This window comes from Mustela erminea, chromosome 6 (genome assembly GCF_009829155.1).
Source record: "Mustela erminea isolate mMusErm1 chromosome 6, mMusErm1.Pri, whole genome shotgun sequence".
Taxonomy (NCBI): Eukaryota; Metazoa; Chordata; class Mammalia; order Carnivora; family Mustelidae; genus Mustela; species Mustela erminea.
In genome coordinates this window covers 86,410,686-86,431,196 of record NC_045619.1, presented here as the reverse complement: position 1 = coordinate 86,431,196, position 20,511 = coordinate 86,410,686, and the positions used below count along the sequence as shown (strand labels likewise).

General features: G+C 41.0%; 1 protein-coding gene across 6 annotated transcripts in view; it reads left to right on the top strand.

The window, feature by feature from the left end:
- SLC11A2 (solute carrier family 11 member 2) overlaps positions 1–20,511 on the top strand; it is a 39,123-nt gene extending 18,612 nt beyond the window's left edge. For 4 of the 6 annotated variants that reach the window (XM_032348176.1, XM_032348177.1, XM_032348178.1 and 1 more), the window contains exons 3-17: positions 911–1,059; positions 1,596–1,721; positions 2,150–2,269; positions 3,764–3,870; positions 4,405–4,475; positions 4,584–4,651; positions 6,055–6,210; positions 6,898–7,056; positions 8,478–8,564; positions 9,277–9,396; positions 9,557–9,706; positions 10,257–10,330; positions 10,910–11,063; positions 13,046–13,099; positions 19,254–20,511. In XM_032348176.1, coding sequence (XP_032204067.1) covers positions 911–1,059; positions 1,596–1,721; positions 2,150–2,269; positions 3,764–3,870; positions 4,405–4,475; positions 4,584–4,651; positions 6,055–6,210; positions 6,898–7,056; positions 8,478–8,564; positions 9,277–9,396; positions 9,557–9,706; positions 10,257–10,330; positions 10,910–11,063; positions 13,046–13,099; positions 19,254–19,331 — 1,673 coding nt within the window. In that variant the 3' untranslated portion in view covers positions 19,332–20,511. Of the gene's footprint in view, positions 1–910; positions 1,060–1,595; positions 1,722–2,149; positions 2,270–3,763; positions 3,871–4,404; positions 4,476–4,583; positions 4,652–6,054; positions 6,211–6,897; positions 7,057–8,477; positions 8,565–9,276; positions 9,397–9,556; positions 9,707–10,256; positions 10,331–10,909; positions 11,064–13,045; positions 13,190–19,253 lie in introns of those variants that run through there. The other 2 variants (XM_032348180.1, XM_032348179.1) reach the window with 2 other exon arrangements.

The following is a 20,511-nucleotide window of genomic DNA, read 5'->3' as shown; positions in this document are numbered from 1 at the left end:
GCCCACACCCCATGACCTGAAGCTCTTCATGGCAGGCCTTAGTCAGGAGGCAAAGGGTTCCTGTTTGGTGGTTTCCCTGCAGCTTCAGATTTTAACCTAACTGTGGCAGGATTTTTCAACTTCCACATTTTTTGAGAAGCCTGACAGAGGTGTAAAGTCCGAGGACCATTCTTTGGCTCAGTCCTACCAAATAATGGATGGGGGTGGAGGCTGAGTAGGGTAGTAACTAGATAGACCGAGTTCTGTTCTTCTGAAAGTTAGGATTTTAGGTTACGAGGGTGGCTAGACAGGGAATGTTATATTTTGAGCCCTAGGCATCAGTGTATTTAGAAGAAAATGAGATGATACTAAAAGTTGCCAACCAGGAATGCAGAAGTGTGAAAGTAGGAAAACCATTGTGAGATGAGTGTTAAAACTGACCCAGAGCAAAGTGACTTGGGAGGAGGGGTGAGAGGGAGCATTTTTTACCATAAGCTTTTTTTAGTTTCCTGAATTTCCATCCATGTGAATGTATTGCCTAATAAAGAATTATAATTATTCTATATTAAAAATATAGATGAAAATAAAATATTGGAAATAAATTGAGTAGAGCCAGGTTGGTCTTGTGCATTTAGGTGTTAAAAAGATTTGATTTAAAAGTTACTAAGGAGTGGCATCTGGGTGGCTTAGATGGTTAAGCCTTTGCCTTCAGCTCAGATCATGATCCCAAGGTCCTGGGATGGAGCCCCACATCGGTCTCCCTGCTCAGCAGAGAGTCTGCTTTCCCCTCTGCCTCTCTCCCCTGCTCATGCTCTCTCCCTCCCTCTCTCTCAAATGAATAAATAGAATCTTTAAAAAAAAAAAAGTTACTAAGGACAAGTTGTTATTGTATTTTGTTCATTTTTATTTCTTCTCAAATCTGTTAATTTAGATGATATTTCTGGAGACCATGGGGACTCTCCCAGTCTTGGTACCCTCAACCCTGCCTATAGTACCTCATCTCTCCCCCAGTCCGAGGAGCACTCACAGGAGCCCTTTACCACCTACTTTGATGAGAAGATCACCATTCCTGAAGAAGAGGTTAGTGACAAATCCTTGGAGGAAAACGTTATTTAGGGAAGACTTAGGAGTGGAAAGTCTGCTGAACAACTCAAGAGCAGTGGCTTCAGATCTAATTTTGCAAGCAGTCTCTGAAGACAACTTTTGTAATCAGAGTAACTGTTTACAGTAACTTTCAGGAAAATGAGGACCTTGAGAACAGTTGCCACATTGTACTAGTGATTATTTTTTGATCTAGAAAGTATGAATTTCATGTGTTTTACAGTAGCTTTTGTCCCTTTTGAGTGGTGGGTGGGCACAAGGGTACTGATACTCATACTCACGTTTTAGAATGAGAGGCTGGTGGATGGAAAGAGCAGGTAAGGGAAGGGCTCTTATTTGGACAGAGAAGTGGCCAGGTTATTGATAAGAAGTGGGTAAGATGAAGTTGAAGTTGGGCACACCCAGTATGCAGAAGCTGATATTGTTGCTTTATATGTGGAAAAAAAAAAAAAAACATAAATTAGATCAGTATTTTGGAGGTAATAATTAGGTTGATCTCTTCCTCTCTTGTATAGTATTCTTGTTTTAGCTTTCGTAAACTCTGGGCTTTCACGGGACCTGGCTTTCTTATGAGCATTGCCTACTTGGATCCAGGAAACATCGAATCTGATTTGCAGTCTGGAGCAGTGGCTGGATTTAAGGTGAACATCTAGTCCTCTCCCTGCCCCTGTTAAACACATGCAGTCCACCCTCACATCCTTTCTCCTTCTCTGCCTGTTGGATATCCTCAGCCTTGGCAGTTAGATGCAACTTCATTGGCAGGGACACTTGGGTGAAAAGTACCTTGCCATCTGGTTTTTAAAATTTATTTTATACACATAGTTAGCTTTAAATTTATTTTCTTTTATCCAGTCACATAGTTTGCCTTGAACAAGGGAGAAATTAAGGCTCAGAAAGGTGTGAGATGACCTAGCAGGTTATGTGCAGAACCTGATACAGATCTCCAGGTCATTTGATTCTTGAGCTGGGCTCTTTCCTGAATGTATTTCTCATTCACATTGCCAAACAACGAAATGAAAATACTCCAGTTGTATAATGAGTGTTATGATGGGATTTTTTTCTTCTCTAGTTGCTCTGGGTTCTTCTGTTGGCCACCGTCGTAGGGCTGCTGCTCCAGCGCCTTGCAGCCAGGCTGGGCGTGGTCACGGGGTTGCATCTTGCTGAAGTGTGTCATCGTCAGTATCCTAAGGTGAGTCATGTAGTATCCTGTTTGTCACTCATCTCAGAGAAACGTGTGTGTCTGACAGAATGTGCTGGCCTCGTGGTATATACTGAAATAGTGGAGGACTTAGTGGTCAGGGGCCCTGCGGATCAGTTCCAGGGGAAATTCTGTAGCCTCTCTTGCTGTCAACCCATGGTTCTGTACTTCTTTAGAATTTAAATTGAGATTCATTTTTAGCCAGAAAACTTCCTTGGTAAACTCAGTTAGAGTAAATATTTACCATTCATTCCGCCTTCTGATATCTAGCAGTGCCCAGCGCATGGAGGGGTGGGAGTGCTTTAAGCACTTTCATTCATACATCCCATATTCCTAATACACGTATTTTCTTTTTTGTTTGACTTTGTCATCAATTTGAAAAATAACCTATTCTCTTTTACTATAAACTCTATGTGGCAGGATCTTTGGATTTGTTAAGAATTATTTTTCAATTGACCCTGACTCTGGAAGTTACACTGTCTTCCACAGCTCTTTTCTAGACATTTTGGGCCTTTTCTTATTGCTGCCTAAGGCAGGAATGGACCCTATGTCTGGAAGATAGTTTTAACCTAGCTTCATCTTTAGATAAGATAATGATCTGCCTCTGGTTTGTCCTAAATGTATAATCTCCTTTTCTGACTCCGAAAAGCTATCCTTATCTGCTTTATCCCCCCTTACATGCTTCTCAGAAAAAACCTTAGTAATTTATAATTTCTTGTAGTTTCTCTTCACGTATATTAACAGTTGTTTTTTTGTGACCATTTTTTATGTAGTAGATACCTGAAGCTGTTGTGTTGGGTTTGGGTTTTTGTTTTTGTTTTTGTTTTTGTTTTGTGTTTTTATTTTTTGGTTTTCTCTTGGCCTCTGTGAGCCAGTATTAACTAAATTTGTCTTTCAGCTGGATCGTTTGACCAGATTAGGTTCCCGTTTTGTTATATGCCACTCTGTTTCAACCAGTTTGCTTGGAGTCCCTTTACATATTTGTCCTTTTTCATTTGCTTATATATTATCATTACATTAAGGTTGACCCCAGCCTCTTCATTTTTATTTTATCTCTTCAGCCATGGTCAGGATAATTGTCTTCTGTGGTCATTTTCTCTTCTCTCCTGAACAATATTTTGACCAGATTAGCATCCTCATTTTCCCCTAAAACTTTTGGATTGTTTTTAGTCAGGAAATTAAGTGGAAATTAATGATCAGAAACCATTCCTCTATTGAATGGAAGGTAAGAGAAAAGATTAGGATCAGCTGCTGTCCTGACCTTGGCTCATAGGCATCACCACATAGAAGCACCCTTGCTTTCTCCAGCTTGGGGGTACAGTGCAGTGACAGGCCAGATGGAGCCCAGTTCTGGTACTTCATCTCTAGACTGAAGCCTTATGGAGGACTGTTGATGGGTCAGTGCCAAATGTGAATTCCAAACTATAGGGAAAGTTCTTAAAAATGATTAATTAGAACTATGTCTTTCTGCTGTTTGGTATTTAGGTCCCACGAATTATCCTATGGCTGATGGTGGAGTTGGCTATCATTGGCTCAGATATGCAAGAAGTTATTGGCTCAGCCATTGCCATCAATCTCCTGTCTGTAGGAAGGTGAGAGGGTTTTCCTCCAGAAAGTAATATTTTGCTAGATTTCAAAGCAAATGTAAAAACAAAAACCAAATTAATTTTCAGTTTTCAAGATTCAATTCAAGTATTATTTTTTCTGTGGAACCTTTCTGGAGCCACCTTCTCTCCCAGCAGCTGTAGGCTCTGTATGTTTGTGTTCTCATGTTGGGTTATGCATCCCTCTGTTTATACAGTGTCTGACATGTGTGTTACAATTATGTATTTGTATATCAGTTTGTCCCACTAGACAGTGAGCTCCTTGAGGGGTAAGACCCATACTTTTTAGCTTTGCATCCTAAATGTCTGACTTAGTAGACAATGTCTGAATGAATGTAGTTTGTTCATTTGGTGCTGTGATCCTAAACTACCCAAGGCCTGACCTCCTGCCACTGTCCCCTCTCCCACGAGTCCTTACTTCTCCAAGTGTTGTGTATCTGGAGAGCTGTTGGAAAGAAAGTGGTTTTCAACCACTAATCTCCATTTCTTCCCATTAATCTCCATTTCTTGTCTCTGACCTAGGGTTCCTCTATGGGGTGGAGTTCTCATCACCATTGCAGATACCTTTGTATTTCTCTTTTTGGACAAATATGGTAAGGAGACTGGGAATGGAGGGATCAGTGAAAGGAGCTGCTTCCCTTCATCTGGCTGGTGGAGAAGCCTGCCTTCTGTGAGCTCACTGTTGCATTTTTCCCCTTTAGGCTTACGGAAGCTAGAAGCATTTTTTGGCTTTCTTATCACCATTATGGCCCTCACATTTGGATATGAGGCAAGTGTTGCAGGCTATTCATTACTTTTATAACCAAAAGAGTGGGGGTTGTTTTGCCTTTTCTTTTAAGCCTGTATAATGCTAGGATGGTTTAATTTTATCACATGTGTTAACAAAAAGCCAGTTCAGCCTAGGCCAATTTTGAAGAGATATGATCTGTAGAGACTAGTCTCTGGGAAAGCCTGCTGGTCTCCTAGGTCAAAAATGACCAGATTTTGTAGGACTTCTAGACTAGACTCCCTGGTTCCAAGTTGGCTAGCCCCATTACAGAGCAGCCTTAGAGAGAGTTAGGGAGGGAGTTGCAGCATTATTCCTGGCTGTTAACTTGGAAGAGTTCTGGTTTTGCTTATCCTGGCTTATACCACCTGCAGCTTGAACTTTCTCTGTATTCCAAGTTAATGAACTATAAAGGATATAGTGGATGTTTCTTGGTTTGTTCCCCAACCCAGATACTCCTAAGAATCAGTACCATTATAGGCAATAATGGTAGCTTTCTTTATTTTTTAAGATTTTATTTATTTATTTGACAGCACAAGCAGGGGGAGCGGGAGAGAGAGATGCAGGCTCCCCACTGAGCAGGGAGCCCCATGTGGGGCAAAATCCCAGGAGCCTGGGATCATGACCTGAACCGAAGGCCACTCAGGTGCCCTGATAGTAGTTTTCTATGTCCAATTGTTATAAACTCATTTTTTCTCATTGGCCTGGTTGAACTTCTAAAAGTACATCTAATCTGGGATGCCTGGGTGGCTGGTTCAGTTGGTTAAGCATCTTGACTTGATTTTTTGGGTCGGATCATGATCTCAGGGATCGGATTCTCTCTTCCACTGCCCCTCCCCCTGTTCATACTCTCTATTTCTAAAAGAAATAAAATCATTTTAAAAAAGCACATCTAATCTGTGAGTAGATTATGTAATAGATTAGTCTAAGGCTTCCAAGAGAAAGGCTGAACCAGGAAAAAGTATGTATGAGAAATATTTATGAATGTGTCTCGGCATACATTAGTGGCAAACATATTTTTAGATAAACATAGGTGAATAGAGGAATAAGTATGGATAATCAAGAATTGACTATATTCTTGGGTCTGTCTCATAGGAGCAGTTGTGAAAATAATGTCAGTGAGGCCCTTAGCAGCCATCTAATTCTTTAGAATATTAATGACATTCTCTACACATCTACTTTGTATATCTAAAATATGATGTGAAATACTTGGATATCCCAGGCCTGAATTCTCGGACCTCTGGAAGCAAGTCCCTCATGCTGCTTTGTTTTCTGATGGTTCTATATTCCTCATTATTCTAGGTGGTTGTTGAAGAAAGTGTTGTAAGGAGCAATGGATGCTGAGTGTTTCCTAGTACTGTGTTCCTCCCCTGGTCTCATATTCTAATAGTTATGTTGGTATGTAGTATGTTACAGTGAAACCCAGCCAGAGCCAGGTACTCAAAGGCATGTTCCTGCCATCCTGTTCAGGCTGCCACACCCCACAGATCGAGCAGGCTGTGGGCATCGTGGGAGCTGTCATCATGCCACACAATATGTACCTGCATTCTGCCTTAGTCAAGGTGAGTATGTCCCTTATATCTGTGTTGTCCGATAGTTTATGCTTCCTTTAGTTGCAGGGAACACACACTTAGTTGAAAAGCATTAGAACCCTAAAGGAGAGAAAGGTTTTTCCATGGTTGGATGTTTATAAACTTTGCACACTCAGACTCTGTTTTTGTCACAAAGGTGACCAGAAATAAGTGACCCCACAGAGAAACTGGGACTAAAATTCTTCATAAAAGGTCGAAAAGTGCACCAAATGTCTTGTGTTTAAATCCCAAAAGATTAAAAAAAAAATCCCAAGAGACTCAGTGACCTTGAGGAGATCAGGAGTAAAGAGCCCAACCAAGGTTTTATCAGTCATCTTATACGATAGTTTGCTGGGAGATCTCAGAGACCTTTATAATGAAGGTTGTTAGGACTGAAAATCAGGTGGTTTTTTATGTCAGTGGTTCTTCTAGCCACAGTAACTGCGAGCTCAGTAGCACATAGTCATCATTTCCTGTTTGAGGAACGTGCAGTGTTGTCAGAGGGTCATGAGGTCCTTAATCACTGAGCCAGGATGTAAGTAAGTTTTCTCACATTTCTTGTAAGAAAATGTCAGTTGTTTGCCCTCTAAATCTTTCAGCTAACTCCAAACTTATGAAATAGTACAAGGAAACTTGTTCTAACTAATCAAAAAATGACTTTGACGTTTATGTCTCTAGTCCAGACAGGTAAACCGAGCCAATAAGCAGGAAGTTCGAGAAGCTAATAAGTACTTTTTCATCGAATCCTGCATTGCTCTCTTTGTTTCCTTCATCATCAACGTCTTTGTCGTCTCAGTCTTTGCTGAAGCATTTTTTGAAAAAACCAACGACCAGGTGGTGAGTAAGCCAGGGTCATGAGTGGTAGTGAATGTGAGGGTAGTGAAGGCCGGAAGACAGGAAGAGTGACAGGGACTGGGAGCTCAGGGGAAACAGATCTCCAGGTTTGGGGCTGCCCCCTCATCATGGCACTAGTCAGGGTCCAGAGTCTGGGGATAGGCCAGGCCTGGACCCATGTTTCCAAGCTATTGGCTCAGAAGGGAGTTTGCCTCAGAATAAAGATTGCCTCACGCTGTTGTGTTCGTGCCTTCATGTCTGTTTGGCTCTTTGTCATCATCCCCTTTTGTTTCCTGTTTATCAACTGCCAGCCTGCTTGCCAGTCCGGTATTTGGAGGTGAGGACCGGTAGGGAGGAGTCAACAAACAGAACGCAAAACTGACTAAGATACTCTCTTTTGTATTTTTTTTTTTTTAAAGATTTATTTATTTATTTATTTATTTGACAGAGATTACAAATAGGCAGAGAGGCAGGCAGAGAGAGAGGAGGAAGCAGGCTCCCTGCTGAGCAGAAAGCCTGATGTGGGGCTCGATCCCAGGACCCTGGAATCATGACCTGAACTGAATGCAGAGGCTTTAACCCACTGAGCCACCTAGGCACCCCTCTTTTGTATTTTGAATACTCTATTGTCTTAATTCCTGATGGCCTATCTATAGGATCTCTGACTTCTGGCTCTGCTATGACTAAGGAGTCCACTCGTATTTCTTAAGGGCCCTCTCCTCCTGTCGTCACTTAAAGCGAGCCAGCATTCATGTATTACTGTGCACACCTTTTTTTTTTTTTTTAAGATTTTATTTATTTGGCAGAGACACAGTGAGAGAGGAAACACAAGCAGAGGAAGTGGGAGAGGGAGAAGCAGGCTTCTCACCAAGCATAGAGACTGATGAGAGGCTCGATCCCAGGACCCTGGGATCATGACCTGAACTGAAGACAGACACTTAACAACTGAGCCACCGAGGCACCCCACCATGCATACTCTTAACTCAGTATATTTTTTTTTTTCCAAAGATTTAATTTATTTGTTTGACAGACAGAGATCAGAAGTAGGCAGAGAGGCAGGCATAGAGAGAGGAGGAAGCAGGCTCCCTGCTGAGCAGAGAGGCCAATGCAGGACTTGATCCCAGAATCCTGGGACCACGACCTGAAGCCAAGGCAGAGGCTTTAACCCACTGAGCCACCCAGGCGCCCCAACAGTAAATATTTTTGATAGCATGAGGGTGTAGAAGGATTATGGAAGAAGACCGTAAATGCCATTACTGCCAGTCCCTGCTCTCATTACAACCTGTATCCAGTGTCTTAACTTCCAGCCTATGTCTCCTAGGTGACTTGCATGTGACCTGTAGTTTGTGATCTGTAGGAATGCCCTTCTGGTCTGGTCCTTGCCTCAAAAATAAAAGTTGCTCCTGAACTGCTTTGTGTTCCAGATTGCAGTCTGTAGAAATAACAGCAGTCCCCATACTCACCTTTTTCCTGATGATAACTCAACACTGGCAGTGGACATCTACAAAGGGGTAAGCCTTTTCAGATTTGTAATCACTGCTCCTGAATCAGTATTTTTGGCATAGTATCTGATAATTTTCTGTGGGTTCACTTTGGAGCTGAAACTGTCTTCTCTGGAGTGTCATTTACTTCAGAGGTCTAGGTGCCAGGCAAGCATTTTTGGATTATGTGGGAGGGAATAGAGGATGAGCTAAAAGATTAACTGTAGAGTTATGGTGGTAGTATACAGTTTTATAGGATGTTAACTGGGGGAGACTAAAGAAAGTGCTCCTGGTAAAGTATTCTTTATTGGAACCTCTCAGTCCCTTTTATGCTGGTTACATTATGAACCTCCCAAGAGTAGAATGCATAATTTATGTAGTATTTCCCAAATGTATTTGACCATTATCTTCACTCCTGTTACTATCTTCCAGAATAGTGTGTTAAGTAATATAATTGGGGAATTGTTGTGTAGACTTTCTTTCTTTTTCTTTTTTAATTTTAAACATATTTAAGATGTAGGTTGAGGATGAAGGCTTTAGGAACTCGGAGAAAAGACTTAAGCAGAGGAATGAAGGAATATCCAGCAAAATTTAGGTCGAAGGCCCCTAAAATGAGGTCAGGTCCTGCGTCTGGCTTCTGCGGAGTAGGGCCCAGCACAGCACTTGCTACAGAGCAATTTTGTTTTGGTCGTTGTCTAAGCAGATCATTGACAAAAACATCTTTCTCCCTTGCCTCCCCCAGGGTGTTGTACTGGGATGTTACTTTGGACCAGCTGCACTCTACATCTGGGCTGTTGGGATCCTGGCTGCAGGACAGAGCTCCACCATGACAGGAACTTACTCTGGCCAGTTTGTCATGGAGGTATGTGCTGTTTTGACTGGTATAGAGTAGAGGAAGAAAACATTGATTGCCCTTTTGTGACATCTTCTTAATCCCATGTTTCTAGGGTCTTCCTGAACCTCCCAAACCTTTTTCTGTTTCCTGTTCTAGACATTTATCCTGCTTCTGGGTTTTCTTCCAGGGATTCTTGAACCTAAAATGGTCACGCTTTGCCCGAGTGATTCTGACCCGCTCTATTGCCATCATCCCCACTCTGCTTGTTGCCATCTTCCAGGACGTAGAGCATCTAACAGGGATGAATGACTTCCTGAATGTTCTGCAGAGCTTACAGGTGAGGAGGGAGCTGGGGGAAGCCCCATCCCATTTAATGAGGCAGTGTTATATATTGCTGTTAGGTATCAAGCCTGTAGTGCTGGGTCTTGGGAAAAATTCAGAGGAAGAAAGAGGCACAGTCTCGGTAAATGTATGGAATCCCTGGTATCTGAAAAGCTTTTAGAAATGTTTTGGTTTGTAAAAGCCTATTGAATGGGAATTATCTGCTATAATTATATATGGAGTATAAAATTACTGTTTTTTAATCCAAGCAAACATTAAATAACAGGACATGGCTAGGTCCTATTGAGGTTAAAAAAGCAAGACAGATAGGAATGTTTATAAAGACACTGGATCAGAATCGGTGTCCATCGACAGAATAAAGACATCGGATCAGACGACTCCATAGGTTTCAACATAATGCATGAGCATCTTGGGATAATAGGAATAATTTCTCATGAGGTAGATGAGACGGTTATTATGTATTTCCGATGTGCTAACAGTGCTACTCTTGGGATAATACAAGGATCTCCAGTAGCCCCATCTGATCTCCATTCTTTCTCTTCCAGCTTCCCTTTGCTCTGATACCCATCCTCACATTTACAAGCTTGCGGCCAGTAATGAATGACTTTACCAATGGAATGTGAGTGTACTTCTCAGTTCCCCAAAAATATGTGGGGAAGCATATCTTCATTGAATAGACCAGTGAGAAAATGAGTCAGGCGGGGGAACCACATGTTTTGAGAGGTGAATGCTAGAGCTGCCCCTTAGTTTTTGGCTCAGAGAACAGAGACTATGAATGTAGTAAAGAAGGCAAGCACGTTTTTCATTTCTAGCATGAGAAAGTTCCACTCTTAGGGCTTTAATTCTTTAGCTTTGGTCACTGAAGTGTAAAGCACCTTAATTCCATGTTAAATGAGAAAAGCATAAATGAATACCTTTTATGTACTTCTTGAAAGGGTATGGGGTATTTGAAATTATTTGTTGCTTTCTAGGTACTTGAGACTTGTTGCATTTTTAGGGACTTAAATATTAAGGATTACTTGATAGTATTCCCCCCCTTTCTCCCTATTGATGTTTTACTTGGGACATGATAAGAATAATTTTCAGTGCATTTTAAGATGCCTCTTAACTCCTGTCCTGTCTACTCCACAGGACAGTGTCCTTTTCTGCTTGTGAATGGGTTAGACTATTCCCCCAGTGACTGATGATTCTTTTACAGAGGCTGGAGGATTGCAGGCGGGATATTGGTCCTTATTGTCTGTTCCATCAACATGTACTTCGTCCTGGTTTATGTCCAGGAACTAGGGCATGTGGCACTGTATGTGGTAGCTGCTGTGGTCAGTGTGGCTTATCTGAGCTTTGTGTTTTACCTGGTAAGTCTTTTCAGAAGGGGGCAGGGGTGTAGGTATCAGACATGGTAGAGATGGGGCTTATGAACACCAAAATGAAAGGATCCAAAAGAGCAAAATAGCAATCTTTTTTCTTTTTTTTTTTTTAAAAGCACATAGCAAAAAAATAAAAATAAAAAATAAAAGTCCTATCTCCAGGTTAATGAGACTGTTTATGTGAAATTGTTAAGTCACCTGTGGTTCAAAATATTTTTAACCATAAAATTTATTTTGGCTCTTAAGAGCTGTCGTGTTACTTCTGTCTGGTTTCCATTCTTAGTAATTCCTGATAAGAGGGGCATCTGGGTGGCTCAGTTGGTTAGGCATCTGCCTTCAGCTCAGGTCATGATTTCAGGGTTCTGGGATCAAGCCTCATTTCAGCCTCCCTGCTCGGCCGGGAGTCTGCCTCTCCTTCTCCCTCTGCCTGCTCATGCTTGTGCTCTCTTTCAAATAAATAAATTAATAGCTTTTTAAAAATTCCTGATAAGAGAGTATCGTGTTTTTGAAGAATTAAAAGAATAGTATATAGAAAGTAGAGAGTGGCACAAGATTTTAATAGCTGTCTACAAAAGAAAGAATAGTGATATTTTCTCACTGAATTACTCTAGAGTTATTTTAAAATGTTGGTTATAAAAGCATCACTATACAGAAAATGCAGAATAATGTATTCCAAGATGATCTTTTTTTTTTTTTCCCTAAAAATCAGGGGTAAATTATGTTAAAAATGGTGATAGTAGTTGTGTTAGGATATTTCCTTGATGGATATATTCTTTTGTCTTATTTTCTAAATCTTCTGTAACATTACTTATATTAATGGAAAATAGTTGTAGCAACAAAGACAACAAACCCACCTCCCTGTTCTCTACAGGTTTCTCTGAAAAATGCATATGTGGAGGCTTAGGGACAGCAGAATTTGTACCATATTATGCTTCAGAGAATGGTTAAGGATGGAGGCTGGAGACCTGCTGATCTTTTTAACACTTACCTAGTCCCCATGCTAATATCTGACACAGGTTAAGTACTCAATTGAGAAAATAACTTTAGTGACTATTGAAAAATTAAGCCCTGGATTGATTTATTTTTTCTTCTTTCCTCCCTAGTAAACCTTGAGCACCCTAGGATTATGCTGAACCTATATTCTAGGGATTTACTCCAAGAAAACCCAAGTAACTGAACATGTCCTTGACAGGAATTATTTTTAAATTCACTGTAGAAGTTAAGGGAATCCTTCCTTCCTGCAGATTAGCTCTGAAGAGACTGAGTTGTCCTCAGGTAGCCTGAGACTGTTGAGGTTGTTGAAGACCCATTTTTAGGCTGGGGACTGATTCTAGGTTTGGTTACTGCTATTAAGCTCCCAAACACATACTTGAGCAGTTTGGGGTGCTGTCCCAGTTGTATTGGTCTGTCAATCATTACCTCCAGCTGCATCATGAGGAATGGGGTAGGACTGAAGAAACATGGTCTTCAGGGAACTCCCAGTTGGACAAAAGAAACAACAAACACAAAGCAGTAGGAACAGGGAACTCGATATTGAAAACAGTAATAGTATGAAGAAACTTTGTTGAGAAAAGCAGATTCCAGGATGTCTTAATGGGGGTGTGGGGTTGGGAGAATGACTTGTGCAAACTGGGTGGTAGGACATGAGCAGAGTTGGATGTTCAAGGAAGAGAGCAGGGGGACGCCTGGGTGACTGAGTTGGTTAAGCGTCTACCTTTGGCTCGGGTCCTGATCCCAGGGTCCTGGGTTAGAGTCCTGCATCAGGCTCCTTGCTCAGCAGGGACCCTGCTTCTGCCTGCTACTCCCCCTTTTTGTGCTTTCTCCCTCCCTCTCTCTCTGACAAATAAATCTTTAAAAAAAAGAAGAGAGGAGAGCAGGTTTGCATCTTGAGCAGTGCAGTGTGAGCAGTCATGATGGGAAGAGGGATTTGCAGAGAGGTTGGCGAATGATGACCATACTTTATCTTTCAGGGTTGGCAATGTTTGATTGCATTGGGCATGTCCTTCCTGGACTGTGGGCGCACGGTAAGCATCTCCAAAGTCCTGCTGACCGGAGAAGCCACTGGCAGCTACGCTAAGTAGACACTGGATCAGTCTGTCTGTCTTCCACGGGTAGCCATCAGAGCCAGTGTGTTTCTATGGTTTACTGTGTGAACATAGCCAAAAGTATGTGCTGTTGCACAGAGTGCATTTAAGACTCAGCTCTTTGTTGGGAAAGACTTTGTTTCAGTATATGTTTGAAAAGATGGAAATTTTTTTTTTCTTCCTGACCTTCTAACCTGGGAACTGCATTAGATAGGATCTTTGAAAAACTGACATGTGCTGCTATCATTCCAACACTAACTCTTAAGTAGCTGCCCAAGGGCCAGCTTGTTTTATCCTTTTGAGAGATAATCCTATATGCATTATTCTTAACCAGGCTCTGTATTAAAAAAAAAATATTTGAGAAATGTATTAAAGTTTTCATAAGACAAATTACAGAATGGGTATGCACGTTTTGTTCATAAAAAGATAAAAGGCTGAGAAATACTTTTCTTATGCATACCCTGTCAGTTATTTTAATTATAAAAAAAATAAAATCTCAACTAAACTGGTTTCATCCATATTAAATATAAAATTATGAAAAATCTACCTCCTTCAGGTTCAGGATTCTTTTAACTTATTTTCATTTTAAATTTCTTGGTGGAAGTTAAGAGGGATGAGAAAGGATAAAGATGGTGATAAACAGCAAAGCTGGCATGTGGGTGTTGGTTATTAATCACCTTAGAAAGTCACTGAGCAGATTTTCTTCAGAGATTGAAAGCTTATCAGGATTTTCTTTCCAGTCCCGATTTTCTTAACTTTCATGTTAATACAGAGCTTTCCTGATGATATTTACTCTTGAGTATATAGATTTATAAAGCCTTCACCTTCCTCATTCAGGAGGTTGGTTTTAGAAAAAAGATGGTAGCATTTATGAACTGACATTCTCATGAGATTTTGGAATGAGAAAAGACTTTAAAGGAAAGAAGAGTCATCTGTTTTATTCCTAAAAGACACCTCCTACCAGAATTGTCATGGTTTTCCGAAGCATGCCCAAGACAACCTGCAAGGCAATCTCGGGAGCTATGGACCTAACTGTTGCAAAGCTCTGTGTCTCTCAGCAAGTCAGTAGGAATCACTGTGATTGAAAGTTCTCTCTCAGCAAGGTTGCACTGGGCTACCTCTCTTCAGCCATTCCCTCAGAGGGAAAAACTTTGAGACCAGATGGTGGAGCTCTGGAGTCAGAGGACATGGGTCCCTTCAGCATGAAGCTGCTTCTCTTCAGCCACTGCTGACATTTTTACATATGGAGCCTGAGATTATGTGATTATATCAAAGCAAATCACATTTGTCTGGTGGAGATAAATAATCAAGTCTGCTCTAGCCATTGACTTGATGAGAACAGTAATGGGAATGGCATTGAATGGCAATGACTTCTCATTTTTGGAGCTTTCCTTCTAGATTCCTGGTTGATTGACCTTCTCTATTCACCTGAGCCCCTAAACACATTATTGCTGATACCAGGCCAAGAGTATAGACTGGATGGACTTTTATAAGGCATTAAGGGTAAACCACTGTGTATCACTGACCGTACCTTACTTTAGGCCCTCAAGCACAGGATCATGAAAGAGAAATTTCCCTCACTGTTCCTCCTCACATCTGCCCCTGTCCCTGTCCCAAACTGGTCATAAGGGCACTCTGTGAAGATACTGGGGGCTGACATCTTAATCTCTCATCTGGCTGGGCTAGGTAGAGGCAAAATTGACAAAAAAAAATTCTCTGTAAAGACAGTATAATAACACACACTACCTTTGCCCTGAATCTGGGTGGGTCCAGTCACTCTCAGAGTCATAAGACTTAGAAGTTCAGGTAAAGCTGCTTGTTTTCTTTAAAAAGTTTTGTTTATGACTTGAGATGATGGAAAATTTCTTCCCAGTTAAATGGCATTTTATAATACTATGTGTGTAGTGTTTGACAGTGTTAAAAATACTCAATACTGTATTTCATTTGATCCTGTCAGAAAGAAAGTGTACTTCAGCCAGTACTCTGGGTGCAATAAACAATGCTGTGAAGTCTCCCAGCGCCAGTGTGCGCGCTGTCTGTGTCAGATGTTAAGTGGTCCTTGTTTTCCACAAGTGTGACATGAAGTCATTGTGCTGTCACAGCACACTGGAAGTTAATGGATGGGGAAGAGCTGGAGTTTGGCTCCTGTAAGGTCCTGCTAGTAGTATAAGTGGTTACAACTGAGCTGTTAGTGCCCATTTAACACTATGTAAACTTGGTTTGTAATTAAAAGATTTTTTTCCTTTTCCTGTTTGGTTTCCTGGGTATTTTTTTAACCTTAAAAATACTTCTGGGGATGCCTGGGTGGCTCAGTCAGTTAAGTATCTGCCTTTGGCTCAGGTCATGACCCCAGGGTCCTGGGACCAAAGCTCAGCATCGGGCTCCTGGCTCAGCAGGGAGCCTGCCTCTCCCTCTGCCTGTCGCTCCCCATGCTTGCCCTTGCACACTCTCTCTTTCTCTGCCAAATAAATAATAAAAATTAAATCTTAAAAAAAAAAAGAAAAGGGACGCCTTGGTGGCTCAGTTGGTTAAGTGGCTGCCTTCGGCTCAGGTCACGATCCCAGGGTCCTGGGATTGAGTCCCACATCGGGCTCCTTTCTCAGCAGGGAGCCTGCTTCTCCCTCTGCCTCTGCCTGCCTCTCTGTCTGCCTGTGCTCACTCTCTCTGACAAATAAATAAATAAAGTCTTTTAAAAGAAAAGAAAATACTTCCGAGATACTGCAACATCAGCCGCCACCTAGATGACATTTTAAGCCCACATTGTTAGTGATTTTCTCTTCTAAAGGGATGGAGGTGCAAATAGGTTTAGTCCTGAGAAGACTTTCAGGACTCCAGACACCAAACAGTCATACCAGTTTACCCACTTAGTCACATAGTTTTGCTGCTTCTAAAGGTCACATCGTTGCAATACTTAAAGTCCAAAAAAATTGTTATTCTGCATTTCTTTGCCCTGAGTTGAACATTTTTCTATGTGTAGTCTTGTTTCGCCATTGAAGTAAGCTTTTATGTTCCGTATGTATGATGCCAATAAAAAGTATGAGTATTTGAAAAGAGAAACCAAAATTGTTTAGCTTAAAAACAGAAAGCATTTTGGCAGAACTGATATAAATGGAAAAACTGGCACCATTTAATAAAACAAAGACAAAGCTCAGGCATAGTAAACTGTAGTTCCTGTCACCATATAAACAACAGGAAAATCTAAGTCAGCACTTCATTTATCCCAAGGTTGGCACAGAACTACATTTTCCCTTTCTCTGTTGTAAGCTTTTCCTGTGTCTTACAGGAGACAGATACTGAAACACGATAGAAGTAATCTGGGAATTTTGTTCTCCATATTGTCCTGCCTCATTTAGCTCTCCCTTCTTAACCTGGGTTTAAATTCAGAACTAAACTAGGAGGCAACAATTTGAAGATCTGATTTGAGACATTTCTTTTAGCTCCGCCCTCTGGAATGCTATCTGCTCCTTTATTGGACAGGACCAGTGCATCTAAATGTATCCGCTTCTCTTGGCATCTTAGCTTTTATGAATGTTAAAAACCACTACCATGTGCTAGTCCTGGTCTGAGCACTCTTATGACCTCGTTTAATTGTTAACAACAAGAGGATCCACCTCTTTATTGATAAGGCAACTGAAAGGCCAAAAAGTAACTTCCCCACATCACATCGCTGGTGAATAGGCAATGGGCATTTCGACTTGAATAGCTTAACTCCAGAGCCCACACTGTCATTCCCAAACCATGCTATATAATACATAGTACACATTTTGTGCAGGGTTAAGACACCAAGCTGGGTGTTTGGCAGGACCAGGAACATATCAAAGCATTTGTGTGATACTCTAATTAGTGATAGAATATGTTTCAGCTCACCATTTGCCAGCTGGTAGACTAATTTTGTTTGACCTTTGCTATATTTGAAACAACTTCGAATGCTTTTTGGTAAGCACAGAAAATAGGCCATGGCCCTCTGTGATTCTACCTCAGTAGTAGCTAAGAAATATTAAGCTTACTCATTTGCACTACCTCTCTGCCCCTGACAGTATTTAGCCTACTCCTGGGTCATTTGGCCCCATTTCTCAGTGTCTCAGAGCAATATGACAAACTTCTCCGATGAGGAGGTTTTGTCTAGTAAGTCATCTGAGTGACTCTGGGGATCACAGGACTAATAACGCCACTCTTGCCTACTACATAATGAGGAAGCCCACCACCTCAGCTCTTGTGAAAAGGCTGCAGTGAATTTATAGTGTATATGACAATCGCTCTTGGTTACCAACCTGAGATGTAAGACCCTGAAATGAATAAGGAGGCTTGTCTGAAGAGTTGTCTCTCTGCCCCAAGGCCACTCTTAGTCACTGTTCTTAGAACAGTTTTATCTTGGGCATCATCTGGGGTCATCTTCACACAGCCATCACAAGCCTATGAGGTATACGGGACAATTTATAATACATTAAAAAATTACATTTGTTGAAGACTAACGGCATATTAATGTACTTGGTATTCTCAAATGTAGCATTTATTCCTATTTTTACAAATAAGTAGGATAAGGCTCCAGAAGTGTACATGAACTTGCTCAAGGTCTGCTCCTCTCAAGTAGCAGAATTGGCGTTTGAACCCAACTCTGGTGACTTTTTTTTTTTTTTTTTTTTTTAACTCTGGTGACTTTTCCACTATACTATAATAGGGATGTTTTCCTTCTATGGATTTATAGTCTACATTCTGCATTAATATACAGGCTGTTGATGCCAAGGGGTGATAACTTTCCTAAAACCCTAAGTAATAACAGTAAGGCTAAAATGAGATTCAGTGATTGTCTCAGTGTATGCAGAGGAGAGAAAAGGAGTAAGCAATAACTTCACAGATCTCAAACAATAGGGATTCAGAAAATAAAGGGGGATGTTGCCTGGGTGTCTCAGTTAAGCATCCTACTCTTGATCTCAGCTCAGCTCTTGATCTCAAGGTCAAGAGTTCAAGCCCGGTACAGGGCTCCACACTGGGTGTGGGGCCTACTTCAAAACAAAATAAACCATAGGGATTCAGGTTTCCAGGAAGGCGGTCTGGCCATATTTTAAAAGCAGTCCAAGTAATTTCAGTTCAGCCTGACAAACATTTGAGACCCATAGGTCATTTCCCTCTCTCAGCACTTTTTTTTTTTTAAATGAAAGGCTGTTCTCTGCTCAGGTGCCAAAAGATCGTGAGGCCAGCCTGGATAATATGGCTAAGGATTTAGACTGAGCTCTGGGTTTAGAATTAGTGTTTAATTCTAATAATTTAGAATTCATATTTCATTCTAATATTTGATTTTCATTATTTAGAATTTATTTGATTTCTAAAACAGTACCAGAATACAAAAGCACTTGGTGTGTTGGCTCTGAATGTCCTTATCAGAAGTAGCCATCCTGGGATGTCTGGTTGGCTCAGTCAGTTAAGCAGCTCAGGTCATGATCCTGGGGTCTTGGGATCCAGCCACAGAGTCAGAGTTGGAGTCTGGCAGGGAGCCTGCTTCTCCCTCTCCCTCCACCCCTCCCCCTGCTTGTGCTCTCTCTTTCTGTCAAATAAATAAAATCTTAAAAAAAAAATCCAGCAGCAGCCAAGTGTGTCAGAAGAATAGTCAAAGTGCAAATTTTGCTGAGGGCATTTGGCACTACCTCAATTCTTAACTATTTCAGTACCTAGCTATTTTATGTGCCATAAACCATTCATGTATCTGCAAGCCATTTCTTTTCTGAAATAAAAACCAATATAGTAGTACTGGAAAAAAGCGTCTTTTGATGTGCTGATTATAGGTCCTCACGCACCAGTTACAATATTAAAACCTCATGCACCAGTTACAATATTAAAATACTTGCAAATCACGGGCACCTACGTGGCTCAGCGGTCCATTGAGTGTCTGCCTCGGGCTCCAAGCCGGCTGTGGTCCTCCTGGAATAGAACCCCCCCCCCCCACCGCCCGGGGCTCCCTGCTCAGCGGGGGGTCCTGCTTCTCCCTCTGTCTGCCACTCTCTCCTGCTTGTGCTCTTTCTCTCTGTCGAATAAATAAAATCTTTCTACATACTGGCAAATGAGTCTAACTCTTTTCCGTTTTTTTTTTTGTCCTTAGTACCATCTGGGATTGACGGCTCAGCCTGAACTCTACCTTCTGAACACAGTGGATGCCGACTCACTTGTGTCTAGATGACTGACAGCCCGCGAGACTGTATAAGAACTACTTTGTCTTAATCCTTTTGTGCCAGGTGTCCTGTTAACATATCTCTGTTAGTTCAGAGGTGAGTTTTGTTCAGATGTTTTGAACAAAAGGTAAAGATTTCCTCATGGGAAAGGGCATTAAAAGCTGACAGCTGTTAAGTGTAGGACAGAGACCCACCCGCCTCCCCTGTCCTACAATAGCCAGAGCTCAATGATTGGCCTCTTGTGGCCACACACCCCATGGGCTTGTGTCTTGACTTCTGGCATTTAAAAATATATATGTGTATATATTTATGTAAACCTGAACATATCAGTTTGGGTAGAGTTTTAAGGTTATATAAAATTGATAGGTCTTATTTTTTTCAAAGATAGTATTCAGATAAATCAGATATTTGTTTTATCTGGGTCACAGGTGAGAAAGGAGAGGGAGTAATGCTCTTTTTTGGAATGACCTGGTCAAATTAACTTACCTTTTAAAGTGATACTTGACTATGGCCGGTTAAATTACATGTCAGTTTTAATCGACCAGACCCTTAGCCACTACTTCATACCAGCACATCATTTCTAAGGAAAACATTTCTTCTTTTCAGCATTCATATTTGGTCCTGGTTATTGATGTGCTTCTTAATTATAATTCTCTCTGTTGCTTTTCTTGAAATCTTACTGGAGGAATGATGATATTTTCCAAAGAGCTTAATATCTTGTAATAAGATTCAGAAACCATGCTATAACCAATGATCAGTTTTCCATGTGACATTGTAACTCAGCCCATTTTACCATTCAGGTTTTTAGGTATAAAAAGAAGAAACTTCTAACATTTACTTTTATAAAGATGTTGATGGACCTATTTGTTTTCTTTCTGATGTTTAGAGTCCTACCATGTGTTTTCTTCCCATTTTTCCCATCAAAACGCCAAACACCATTTCTGGGTCCAAAGTCTGTTTCCAGGAATGGCTAATATTTCTAATGTTGAATTTCCCTGAATGCTAAGCATTTTATTGTGAGATATTTATACCAAGTAATAAGAGATTAGAACTAGACTAGGACCAGTTCTCATGTCATAAACTGCCTGTCTACCTGTGGGTTATAGATTCTTTTTGACCCCTTTTCTTAACTAGGACTTTTTTCCTTAAGATTTTTATAATAAAAAAGTTAATACTTAAAAATTGAAA